Source organism: Pseudophryne corroboree, chromosome 4 (assembly GCF_028390025.1).
Source record: "Pseudophryne corroboree isolate aPseCor3 chromosome 4, aPseCor3.hap2, whole genome shotgun sequence".
In the NCBI taxonomy this organism is placed as follows: domain Eukaryota; kingdom Metazoa; phylum Chordata; class Amphibia; order Anura; family Myobatrachidae; genus Pseudophryne; species Pseudophryne corroboree.
Window position 1 is genome coordinate 584,135,926 of NC_086447.1, and position 13,928 is coordinate 584,149,853.

The following is a 13,928-nucleotide window of genomic DNA, read 5'->3' on the forward strand; positions in this document are numbered from 1 at the left end:
ATGGCGGCAGGGCAGGGGGCATCCCTTGTCATGTGAGCGCATTGCTGTTTAGCGATGCGCTCACATTTTTGCGGGGAGGGCACGACCTGGCATTCAGGGCGGACTTGCCCTATTCTGGGCGTCCCCCCCACATGTTAGTGTAAAGCAGTGACATGCGGTGGGGTGAGGCAGAGATTTTGCTGCATAAAGTAAAGTATATATGCAGAGTTAGGCCCAATATTTTGTATGGACAGACAACTGCTCAGTCCAATTCCTGTTACTTTATATATTAGATGTAATTCTTACTATATATTATTCTCTGGGCTCCGTGAATTAATATGTATTGAAGATGAACATTTAAACTACAACAAAAATACATTATTGTCTTGCTACAGTACATAATGTACTTAAATGCTCCTGCTTCATAGCCAAGTGTCCCTGGAAGTTATTCTATAATATTGGCAACAATGTCTTGGATTGGGAAAAATTAGTATGCGTAGGGCCCAACCACTAATTTAGGGAACAATTAATCAATACCGAGGCAAATCCATACAGAGTCCTAAGCACTGTAAGTTGAGGTTCTAACAGTATTTGGAAGTTTTACAAAATTTGGATGCATTTTCGTAAATACACCCCATTCAGCCCACTTATGGCACATGGTGTAACTACAAATGTCGCATACAGCTTGTATAGCTTCATATTACAGCCATTCTGATGCATATTCTTCCAGAATTGCATTAGGGCAGGTGTTCTCAAACACGGTCCTCAAGGCACTCCAATGGTCCAGGTTGTAGGTATATCCATGGCTCAGCACAGATGGTTAAATCACATTGACTGAGGTACTAATTAAGGGGGACATGTACTAAGCAGTGATAAAAGTGGAGAAGTGAGCCAGTGGAGAAGTGGCCCATGGCAACCAATCAGCATTGACGTAACATTTAGAATTTGCATACCATAAACGTATACAGAGCAGCTGATTGGTTGCCATGGGTCACTTCTCCACTTTTATCACTGCTTAGTACATGTCCCCCTAAGTCGCTTGTGGCCAAGCATGGATATACTTAAAACCTGGAACTTTGGAGTGCCTTGAGGAATGTGTTTGAGAATCTCTGCAGTAGCGGAAAACATCTGTGTATTCCCATAACTGTAATATGCCAAGATATATTTACACTTCAGTGCATACTGCATTGGGTACATAACCCTTTAACAGCATGGCCTGATTTGCCTAAATTTATTTGAGTGTATATATATATATATATATATATGTATATATAGAGAGAGAGATGCCCCAATACTGCAGTATTATCAAATAGTTAATGGCAATAAATAGTGGCTTATTGTATCTGAGGTCTTAAAAGTATAGCGTGGTCCTCTGAGATAACTCCAATTGGACGGATATTCCTTGATTAATCTTCAAATTTAGGTAATTCACATATCATAATACTGTTTATTCAAAATAATTATTATATAAAAGATGAGGTACAAGCTCACGATAAAACACTTGTAAAATAGCTTATCCCTCTGTTGTGTCAGACAGGCTATTTTACAAGTGTTTTTATTGTTTGTTACCTCATCTTGTTACAGGTTGACTATCCCTTATCCAAAATGCTTGGGACCAGAGGTATTTTGGATATGGGATTTTTCCGTATTTTGGAATAATTGCATACCATAATAAGATCATGGTGATGGGAGCTAAGTCTAAGCACAGAATGCATTTATGTTACATATACACCTTATACACACAGCCTGAAGGTAATTTTAGCCAATATGTTTAATAACTTTTTGCATTAAACAAAGTGTGTGTACATTCACACTATTCATTTATGTTTCATATACACCTTATACACACAGCCTGAAGGTCATTTAATACAATATTTTTAATAACTTAGTTTATTAAACAAAGTTTGTGTACAGTGAGCCATCAGAAAACAAAGGTTTCACTATCTCACTCTCACTCAAAAAATTCTGTATATTTCTGAATATTCTGTATTTTGGAATATTTGGATATGGGATACTTAACCTGTATATGCATAATACAGTGAGTGCATGTCTGGAGGCAAATCACTTGTGGGTACTCAAGCCCTGGTGCACAGTAAACACTGATGATGAGGATAGGCAGCCAATTCTGATGACTGATCCCTCCCACTAATAATATTACTATTATTAGTGTGGCTGCTGAGATCTGTTCACACTGGGGCAGATGTATTAACCTGGAGAAGGCATAATGAAGTGATAAACCAGTGATATGTGCAAGGTGATAAACAAACCAGCCAATCAGCTCCAATATGTAAATTAACAGTTAGGAGCTGATTGGCTGGTGCATTTATCACCTTGCACATATCACTGGTTGATCACTTCCTTGTGCCTTCTCCAGGTTAATGCATCTGCCCCATTATTTGAAAAGATATTTGCAATAAATCTGTGGCATTGATTTATTAAAAGGGAAGACAGCAGATGTTTGTATCTTGATCTTAATACTTTTATTTTGTACTTGTGGATGTAATTGAATGTCTTTTTCATGGTCAAGTAAACTTAGTATTTATTAACCACTTACCAGGCACTAATGTATGTGATACACCCACAGTAAAATAAATATAGTACAGACACACGTGTATGTAACAAATGTGGAGGTGCAGCACTCACAGATCCCTTAATAATTAGCACTCACAGCGGCATAGCTTACTGTACTTCTACATTTCAGTGTCTTTATTACATCACATTGTCATCAGGAGTACTCTCTACCTTAAGTCTTATGTAAAGCGTGCATTCTTTTTTAATATAACATTGTAGTGTTCTAGCTCTTATATTGACTGTCATGGTTTTGATTTGGTTTGAAAATTTCCATTTTAGGCCATTAAGAAATGAAAAGAAAGAGAAGATGGACACAGCTATTTTTGATGGTCACCTAAAAAGTGATGGTGGGCGTTTATGACCTTCCATAGGGCACACATAAAATACGTTATAGGTTTGATCAAATTGTGTCTTTTTTTTAAATAGTTTTTGTATATTAATCTCTAAATGTCATTGCTGTAAAATGGGCCAGGACGAAATAGCATTGTTTTAGAACCAACTATTGTCAACCGTCGTAATCAGGTGTTTTATGCAATTAGAATATAATAGTTGTTGTGTAACGTGTATTTCACACAATTTATACAAATTCCCAGACATTGGTAAGAAGCATATGAGTAATAGAAGTAATACTAGATGATGGGGCTGATATAGAGTTGCACGCAAATTGGCTACAGACATGGCTGCATTGCATGCGTGCCAATGCATCTACTTGTGAAAATGGTCAGTATCATCACAGTCTGTGCACACTTGTACAAGCCCCATACCTGGTGAAAGACATCCAACTGAAATTAGAAAGATCTCTGCGTATACTCAACTTTGAATATCCTGTAATTAGGCTTACATACACATTACACATCTTTGGATCACTGCGTGCAACTCCTGTATGCCAATTTAGATGCAAGTAGAGATGCAATTGAAATGCGTATCACACTAAGGGGGACATTTAATAAGCAGTGATAAGAGCGGAGAAGTGAGCCACTGGAGAAGTTGCCCATGGCAACCAATCAGCACTGAAGTAACATCTATAATTTGCATACTATAAAATGATACAGAGCTGCTGATTGGTTGATGGGGCCACTTCTCCACTGGCTCACTTCTCCGCTCTTATCACTGCTTAGTAAATGTCCCCTATAGTCACACATACAGTAGTTGCTCAAACTTGCATATGGTCATCTCAGATTCATGCTCCATGCAAAATAATGACAAGATCCATCCACAAAGCGGGCTTGCATGCAACTCTGAATCAGTCCCAAAATGTTAAAGGCAATATTCACTGGGAGTATACACATGGGCTGATTCAATTAGCTGCGAGTTTTGAAAATAGCCTAATGCAACTTAAATCCCCACAGCTGCAACTTAATAGAAATCAGCATAAGTTAATACCAGTGTCAGTGGGAGGTGACAGTTATGATGTCAGTATGTGCAAAAATGTTGATATGTTTCCAACACTAGTTACATCCTGCGCCTGAAGCCACAACCATCGGAACATTAGCCCCAGCTGCCAGGTAACCGTTAGGGTACCTAAGACCAAAGCTATTGCATCACAGAACTGCTGATTGTTGACATTGTTAGCATGCCGACATTTCATCTGTAACAGCATGGTCATTGTTGACATATGACCATGTTAACATTTTCATGTCGACATGATGAATGACAACATTTTAACCATGGAAAAAATATACAGGGACTCCCCTGTGACACCCTCTTCCAATGAACAATAATGTACAAATGTAGCAGACCTCACCCAAATAGTGGTGGGTGCGACTACATTGTTGCAAACAGTGTGCCCGCCGACGGGCATGTGTGCATAGTCACACCCGTGATCCATAGGAATTACATTGTGCATTTGCGGGTGCAATTGTTTGCACCTGGGCGCACAAATGGGGTAATTCAGAATTGATCGTAGCTGCAAATTTGTTAGAGGATGGGCAAAACCATGTGCACTGCAGGGGTGGGGGGCAGATATAACATGTGCCGAGAGAGTTAGATTTGGGTGGGTTATTTTGTTTCTGTGCACGGTAAATACTGGCTGCTTTATTTTTACACTGCAATTTAGTTTCAGTTTTAACACACCCCACCCAAATCTAACTCTCTCTGCACATGTTACATCTGCCCCACCTGCAGTGCACATGGTTTTGCCCATCTGCTAACAAATTTGCTGCTACGATCAACTCTGAATTAGGCCCAAAAATGATGTGCGTGCACTGGCAATGATGAGGGCTGCTACATCTGTTTGTAGAGGCTTTTAAATCTGAAAATTTGGCCAATAAACAGGTGTATTGATGGGAAAGGGATTTTGTACTTACAGATGGGAGTTTTTACAATTTTATACAAACTTGTATATAGACACTTATAGCTGACTATACTGTAGATACATTTAATATACCCCAACGTATTCTAGACACTTTTATATGCTGAAATACACTTGCTGGCTAACCGTTTTCCATAATTTATTAAAGTTCCAAGAAGCAATAAAATGAGCCCATGTAACTGCCTTTCGTGCTTTGCTTATGGCCACCAGCAGCCTTCTACACTGTCTTGTTATCTTATTTTCCACTCTTTGTGGGCTCAGGATGATGTCCCCACTGTTTCTGGTTGCACAATGCAACATCTGCAACTTGCCATTTCTCATTGAATTTCAAGGGAGCGAGCTTCATTAAACTATCATGCAAATTGTGCCTCATGTCATCCCAAGGGCAGCACAGGGCAAGGATCCCTAAGCTAACTGAATCAGCCCCAAACGCTTTCCCTGATTATTATGTACAGTAATAATCTGTTTCCTGCTCATGGTATATTGGAGCTCCAGACAGTGATACCTGAATGGTGTGATATGAGGGAAGAGGGGAGGGGGAGTTCTATAGTAATACACTAATAGCAGGGGTCATGGAGAATATATAGCCACTGTCTCACAATGTATTTATACTTCACACTTTATTTATTTTTGACATACACTTTTTAGGTTCTGTGGATTCATTTTGGCGTGCAATGTTTTTTTATTGTTGTTCATTTTGGAAATTTGCTTCCAGTTTTTTTGTGTGTAATTGAATATGTAAATCATATATTCACGGAATTATGTCAATCCAAAGAACATAACAATTATGTGTTTCAATATAATGAGGATATTTTTAAGAGTGAAGTTGGCTGTGCTGCTTTCAGAAACCTGGCTAACAATTCTGCTCTAAACAACTGGCTAGTGCACTGCAATATCTAAATACACGGTCGAGTCACATTATTATGACCACCTCCTACATTTGTTGTCGGCAGCCTGTAGCCCATGAAGTACCTCACGTGTCGTTCGCTTGCTTGGTGGGTATATAAGGTGTGCCATAGGCCGTCTGCACACATATCACTCGTTGCTGTCATGGGTAAAAGGGGCAATTTATCCGAGTTGCAAAAAGGAATAATTATCGGCTTTCAGGCCAAGGGTGGCAGTATTTCTAACACAGCGCAGTCTGTAAATTGTTCACGTGCTGCTGTGGTAAAGGTGTATCGTGACTGGACAAATGACACCATTGCAAATAACAGATGTGGTAACTGCGGAGCACCACGTGCCACTGATATGAGGGGTGAACGTCAGCTACGTGTGTGAGAGCCGACCGACACGCTACAGTGGAGCAGCTTATCGTCAAAATGAACCTGGAGGCTACCAGACGTGTGTCTAAAATAACAGTTCAGCCCGTCTAGCTGCTGTCCGTGCTGCACACGGCGGTTACTCTGGATATTACCTGGTGGTCATAATAATGTGACCCGACCGTGTATGCTCATGTATGATTCTTCTTGCATTACTATAGTCATGGAAATAGTGTCTTCCAAAGTTTTGTTTGCACTTGATTATTATCTCTTAAGGGCACAAAAAAAATGCTGCTCTGTTAACCTTGTGTCAACCTGACTTCTTTGAAGACAAGATAGTTTGTTAAAGATATATCACTCTGAGTCCCCATGAAGGCATTTCTATTAGCGGGTGTATTATGAGTGGGCGGCGGCCGGGATCCCAGGGGTCAGCAAACCGGCGCCGGAATCCCGACCATCGGCATACGGACAGCCAGGCGCGCGCTAATGAGCCCCTTGCTATTTTCCCTCCAGGGGGGTTGTGGACCCCCAAGAGGGAGAATATGTGTCGGCATGCCGGCGGTCGGGATCCCGGCGCCGGTATGCTGGTCGCCGGGATCCCGGCCGGCGGCATACTGAAGACCACCCCTATTAGCTGTAGCCCTCTATAATGATAAACCAATTGTACCAAATGCACTCCCTAAAAAGCAGGTGACAATGGTCTATGCTTCACAATCACAAATATATGCAGTAGTTGCCAGTTGTCCCTAATTTCCATGGAACTAGTATGTTTAAAGATTTCACCCTAGAAATATCCTTCTTTTTCATTATTGATCAACTGCACAAACTATTTACTTTTTCTTGCTTATTAAATGCAGTTTTTACCATCAGGTCCTTTACTCTGTGCTATATAAATGTATGTATTGAAAATGCAAGAAGCCATGGGATGATAGTCAGATTCAGTGTTCAGTGATTCAGTGTTTTAAGTAATAATCCAGCCAGTTTGCTAAACTAGATCTAAAGTTTGAACAACACAATCAAATCTCAAAGTTAAGATAAATGAAAAACTCAAGTTGCAGAAAATTTAATCAAGTTGAACAGATTTAACCATGTCTGTCTGATATTTATCTCCTATATTTTATATTATTCTTAACATTTTCTGTGTCAAGCTGAGAGTTAGGGGGTCTATTTATCTCCATCCAATGCTTAGTAAATAGACCCCTAAGTAATGGTTGCTGTTAAATGTATAAAACATAAAATAGAATGGTTCCAGTGGCACCCATTTTTTGAATTGGGCTGGTTTGATCAAATTTTCAGACTAGCCTAAAGCTGGGTACACACTATTGCAATCACTCGACTGATTGGGTTAAATGCTCCGGATCAGCCGAGTAGTGTACAAAGCTTACCCCCTATGAACCTCCTGCACACTGAACTAGAAATAGCTCTGTGTGTATGGCCTTCTGCGGGATCAGGAAGTTGGCATCTAGAATATTAAATAGCTCATAAAATGTGACCCCCCCCCTGATCCTGACCATTGCATGAACGTTTGAAGTCGTTTGTCGGTTAACCCTCGTGCATCGCTCCTTCATACACACCTATACAATTGGTGACCTAATCACTCAATATTGGGTGATTGGTCCAACAATTAAATAGGTGTGTACCCAGCTTTAGCCATTAGAAACTCTGTAGAAATGTGGATTACTGTGCTACCTAGGTTGCTATAACAATGTGTTTCATGACAGTCAGATAACTCAGCAGCAAAGTCTTCTTAGAAAATATTTTGAAAGATTGATGCAAATCCCGTGTACCATGTGTTTATCTCATTCCATCCCTTGGTTTTTGAAATGATGGCAGAAGTAATATTCTGGCTAATCCATTGATTAAACAACACTTCTTATATATTTTCCTCTTTGTCTTCTTCAGGACTGTTTATAGATAATTTGGCTCCCTGTTGAACAGTAAAAATGCACCTCTCATAGACATTCCAAAGTGCGCGCCCCTGTAAACATTGTAAATATGAAATTTTTGCTTGTCCAAAAAAATGTTGTGGCCTCATTGCAATGGGCATGACCTTGCAGGAAAAGACTACCATACACATTAAACCACACACTTTAATGCCCCATTAAGTGACCCTTACACCATATTAAGCCCCAGACATTAGTGCCCCTTACACCATATTATGCCCCACACAGTTATACCCCTGACACCATATTATGTTTTACACAGTAATACACAGGACGCCAGATTATGCCCCACACAGTAATGCCCATACACCAGATTATGCCCAACACAGTAATGCCCAGGACTCCAGGTTATGCCCCTCACAGCAATGTCCAGGACACCAGATTATGCCCCACACAGTAATGCCCAGATACCAGATTATGCCCCACACAGTAATGCCCAGGACACCAGGTTATGCCCCCCACAGTATGTGATACTGGTGCAGAAACGGCCCTGGTCTTCTTTTGCTTGATCGTAGCCTCCCAGTTCATGGGGTCATAGGGTTCATGCGTCTCTTTACCACACTCTCCTTACCATCCAAGTGCAAAGTCGTTGCCTCCTACACGATCAGCACCCTCATCTTCTTCTGCAGTACATTTAATAGTGATCTGATTGTCTACAAGTTATTCCGTCCCCACCCACATAAATAACACGTCTTGGACAACTTGAAAATTGATCACAAATTCACAATAAGGTGCTAAGACCAAAATCAAAACATGCTAAAAATGTGTGTAGGTTGCATAACATTCTTCCATCTGTACGTACAAGCTTTATATATTTATAGCCCCCATATGTACTATAGTTTACAAACTGTATCTTAGTCTCTAAATAACTCACATACAAAAAATATATGCTTGTAATTGTTTTACTGTATTGCGCTCCAAAATGGGTGTTTGAACAGGGAGAACTATGGTTTTATGTAAAATAAAAAAGGAAAGCCTTACACCTATACCCAATTTAATCTAGTTCTAGTAATACTTCTGAGTCGCTGTGAAATGAAATATGGATGAAGTGTCTATACAGGAACGGCAGATACATAAAAGAACTTTGTTACGATTGTTGTATACCAAGGGGCTGATGCAGAGTTAAATGCAAGTCCAGCAATAAGTTCTGCCACTTTGTGTATACAGAAATAAATGTGTATATTCACCAGTATTCTGAACTGTCCGCATCTCTGGGAGAGGACCTTCTTATTGGCATGCTTTGCTGAATACCCATCATCATCATCATCATCAGTGCATCATCTGCCAGCCCTATACTAGAGATAAGCAGGAAAACAGGAAGATTTGCTCTTCCTGCCAACTCTGCAATTCTCTCATCACTCCCATTCTGACCACTGCCTGGGAGTGAGTGCCCCCATCACAGCCTAGTTACACCCTGTTACTCGCACATGGAGATAATGCTGAAATACATACAGTATGACTCTTGTCTTGCCTGTGTTTCCATACCTTCAGGTCTGGAGCATGTATAGTATAGTATAGTGCAACAAGACGCTGCAAACAGGTGTACGTTCAACTCTGCATCAGCCCCTAAGTTTGTATTAGAACAGTTGCTGAATTAATGTACATTTTGTTTGAATGTGTATTTAAAATAAATAATAATTAATCCCCTAGGTTCCCAACATTTACTTAAAAGCATCCCAGAGAAAAATGTTTTCTCCTTCAGCATCTGGAGAGGTCACAAAGGTGACATATCACTAACACTGTCCCTCTCCTCAATATTATCCAAGCAGTGATGCCGTACTGCAGTATAGTACAGTAGATGGACCCGTTTCAGTCTGTCTGACAGGAAGAAGGTGGTTTAGGGCTAAAGTACAAAACCCAGATTTGGTCATATCCTTCACTCCATTAAACTTTTGTGTTGACTTTTATGCAAGGTATTTTGTATATCATTATCCTACTTTCTGTGTATAAACATGTTTATATATTATTTATGTATATAAATGAATAATGTTTATATTGTATGTCCTATGTTTTCTTTTCTATTTCTGTCACAAATATATTGCAAAGTAAATATTTTGATATGTCTGTGAATTGTCTTTTTTTATTAACTATGTTCTCTGGAGGCGCAGTCTTAGTTACCTTCTACGCATGTGTACTATTTCTGGTGATGTCTTCAAAATATGGTGTGGGCACCAGTATCCCTAGTATAACACTGGAATCAAGGTACAGCCGGCTGCTGGACAAGGGATGGTGCAGGTATGAGCAGCACTGCACCCCCACCCCACCCCCGACTCGGGGACTTCTGTGCACAACACACTTTGGGTCGGATTTACAGTTGTATGCAAAAGGTTTGCATATAAATACAATGTTGACCCGTTCTGTGTATGTGTAGAACGGGTCTTCCGATGTCGCTCACAGTCCCTTGTCAGCCGCAGCATGATTAACATGCTGGTTGGTGCCAGGGCAGTATAGACCCTGGCCTGGCCAAGGTACTTTTCAAGGGGTGTGGCCTAATTATAGGAGGTATGGCCCTGCACACTTAGAAAAAAAATATACAGAAATAAATATTACTTTAAGCGGCTCCCTGACCTCACTGCAGCCCAGCACACAGCAGCGTATGCTGGGCTAAGGAGAAGAGTTGTAAGTGCTGCAGCCAGGTAAGGAGACGGGGAACGGGACTTGGTGTCCCCCCCCCCCCCCTGGGCCCCCTATCAGGCCTGGTCCTGGGTAAATAGTACCTGCCCCCTTCTCTGCACCATTGGCCCGGGCCTGTACCCATCGTGAATCATGACCAGTGGTATTGATGGTGATCCAAGGCTGCGTCCTCAGGCACAGCACTCAGATCCTCACAAATGATAACAGGAGGCGTCTATCTCCTGATGCATTCAGATTTTAAGTAGACAGAATTGTGACTGTGCAATTCCATATAAACATGAATCAGGCTATTTATGCCCATAATTACAATGCCACTGAAGGAGCAGTTACTATTAGGGTATTTCAGTTTGTGCATTTATGGAGGCTTATGGTGGCCATACATTAGGACAATCAGCATCGTCTCACGATTTCCCCCGCAGCTCTCCGGCATATCCCTGACGGCTCCTGGAGTACGATACATTGTTAGGTCAGAAAAGGAACAAAAACAAGAATAGGAAGTAGCGCTTAACTAATAACACAGATGGATTGTCAGAAATTGATAACAATTAATCTAAAAATGTTAAAATACATACAATAAAAAGCAATGATGCTAATAGTCACCCTAGGATGTTTTTTGACTTGTGCCTGTTCCTATGATGTCCCGGACATAAATATGTGCAAGTTCCACTGGTAATTGATGTGACTGACAACGCAGTCTGGGGAGAGGTAAATGATACACTGGCACCGTTGGAGGAATAGTAGTCCCACAATAAAAGCTGTATTGACTGTAGGGTCCTCACCAGAGCTACGGTGGCTTTTAGGTGTAGTCCAATCCCTTGTAAGAATCCAGTGGAGTTTGAAAGAGTCCAGTTGGTTCAGGCAAAGATGAAGTCCATCCAATGAAGTGGGGTGACCAGGGAGCACAACTGACGCGTTTCGCAGCTCAAACCTGCTGCTTTTTCAAAGGTAACTCATAAAGTGAGCTGGCAGTTTATTTATACCTAACCTAATTGGTCAATCAGGGTCACATGATTAGGACAATCCATCTGTTAAAAACTTCATTATAACAAAAAAATTTTTTTTAGTGTATTAATAACTTATTGGTATATAGACTCAGAGGCAATTATAACAAAGATCATCTGATTTCTTTGATGATACAAATACCTATTTAAATTTCATATTAAACAATTCCCGCGTTTTGGGACCTGGAACGCAAACTGGGTCACGTGATTCCCGATCCGTGGCCCACAATTTGCGTCCCCACTAAATGGGAAGTCAGTTTTCATGGAGATTACTCCAGCCACAGGTCATGTAGCGCGAGCGCCAGTCACATGATTTCCGTCTGTGACGTGGAGCTCGTGTCAGAGTACAGCCGTCGTTGTGAGCCGGAGGAAATGCTCAGTGGGATAATACCAGCTACGGACAGTGAAACGCAAGTGCCGGTCACGTGACTTACGTACGTGGCCCGCAGCCAGCGTTAGACTGGGTCCGTTGTTTGTACTGGAAGTGGAAGTTACCCCTTAGTCATATGATATATTGTATTGTAGTCACGTGTCTATCTCTAACTGGACCGCAACGTGATCCTATATTTGTAGTCATTCCGCAATCATAACTTATGGGATATAGACCGCAAACGCAGTCAATTAATTCTTTCTCAAGAGAAAATAAATTTTATAATTATGTACATATAGAGCTGGCTGGCATTAAAAAATATATGAAAAATATAGGAAATTTATACATTCAAATAGAAATATAAATAATAAATTAAATTAAAGTGGGAATAAATATAAAGAAAAATATCCTACAACATCCACAGGTAGTCACCAATAATGGACATCTTGAACCCTAGATTTTACTCATATCAAATAACATTTTCACATAGGGTGTTAGTCCATAATTGTTTACAGGTAAGTTTTAGTATTAAAGAGTCTTATACACATATGTATGTAAAATATACATCATACTGTAAATATCCAGAACCCCAAATATCTAGTAATGTATATAACCAAAATTCAAACTCATAAAGAAAACGTAGCATCTTTTATCCTCCCCTTGCAGAATAATCCACTGTATTCCGCAAAGGTGAACCACAGTATAAACTTATGCATGAATTACAAAAAGGTAAATGACAGATCAAATTGTACTGTTAATAAGTTCACAAAAGGCAGAGAGAAGGTAAGTCAAATCACACTGTTTAGTTCTACTGACTCATTGAGACCTGCAGGGAAGATGTTATTCGTTTTAGCATCGAAAAAACTTCCTGTTTACACAGTTTTTTATACCTCCTCGAATTGTTAAAGAGATAAATTCCAGACCTAATAGTCTTAAGCATCTTCGATCTCTATTATGATGATCAGCATAGTGTTTTGACACGCTATGGGTTTGTATTTTTTTTTCAAAATATTCCTACGGTGTTCTAGGAATCTGATTTTAAGAGGGCGAGTAGTTCTACCAATATGTTTTAAATTACAACTGCACACCAACATATAAATTACATATGTGGTCTCGCAATTTGTAAAACTTTTAATTTCATATGGTTTGTCCTCTTCTATATTCACTACTTATTGCAAAGTTGCATGTTATGCATCTGTTCTTCCCACACTTGAAGAACCCCTTAACATTCTTCTTGTGCTGTAATAACCAGTTAGTACTCCCCATGGCACTTTCTGTTTTTTACCATCATTTTTAAGATGACTGGGTGCTAATAAATTCTTTAGAGTTTTGTTTCTACGAAAGATGAATTGTGATTTACTAGGAAGAATATTAACCAATATATTATCTTGCTTAAGGATATTATAATTCTTTGACACAATATTCCGAATTTCTGAGTGACAATTATTATATGTTGATATAAATGATATATCTTTATCTGTATTTTTTATCTTATTCTTTTGGGATGGTACCAAGAGTTGGTCTCTGTGGGGTATATTTACTAAGATTCGTATTAGTGTCGATTTGGAGGGAGATTAAACACGAATGACATCGAATGTGTGAATTTGCAACTTTTTGAATTTTTTACGTCTCATTTACTATGCTGTCTTATTCTGCATTTTCGTGTATTCCGATGTCGATGTCATTCGTAATTTCGGCCAGTGTTTTACGGGAGTGATTAGTAAAACACTGCCGAACTTAACACAATGAATCCCGGCCGGATCTGTGAGATCCGTGCAGGGCTTCATTGTGTACCTTAAAAAAAGTGTTTTAAGAGTTAAAAATCAGAAAAAAAAAATGCGTGGGGTCCCCCCTCCTTAG

At 39.9% G+C, this 13,928-nt stretch overlaps 1 protein-coding gene across 1 annotated transcript in view; it reads left to right on the forward strand.

The window, feature by feature from the left end:
• Positions 1-3,509, forward strand: part of SLC22A3 (solute carrier family 22 member 3) — a 429,357-nt gene extending 425,848 nt beyond the window's left edge. Inside the window, exon 11 of the mRNA XM_063917520.1 lies at positions 2,830-3,509. Within this exon, the coding sequence (XP_063773590.1) occupies positions 2,830-2,911 (82 nt within the window). The 3' untranslated portion in view covers positions 2,912-3,509. The remainder of the gene's footprint in view (positions 1-2,829) is intronic.
• The last annotated feature ends 10,419 nt before the right edge of the window (positions 3,510-13,928 follow it).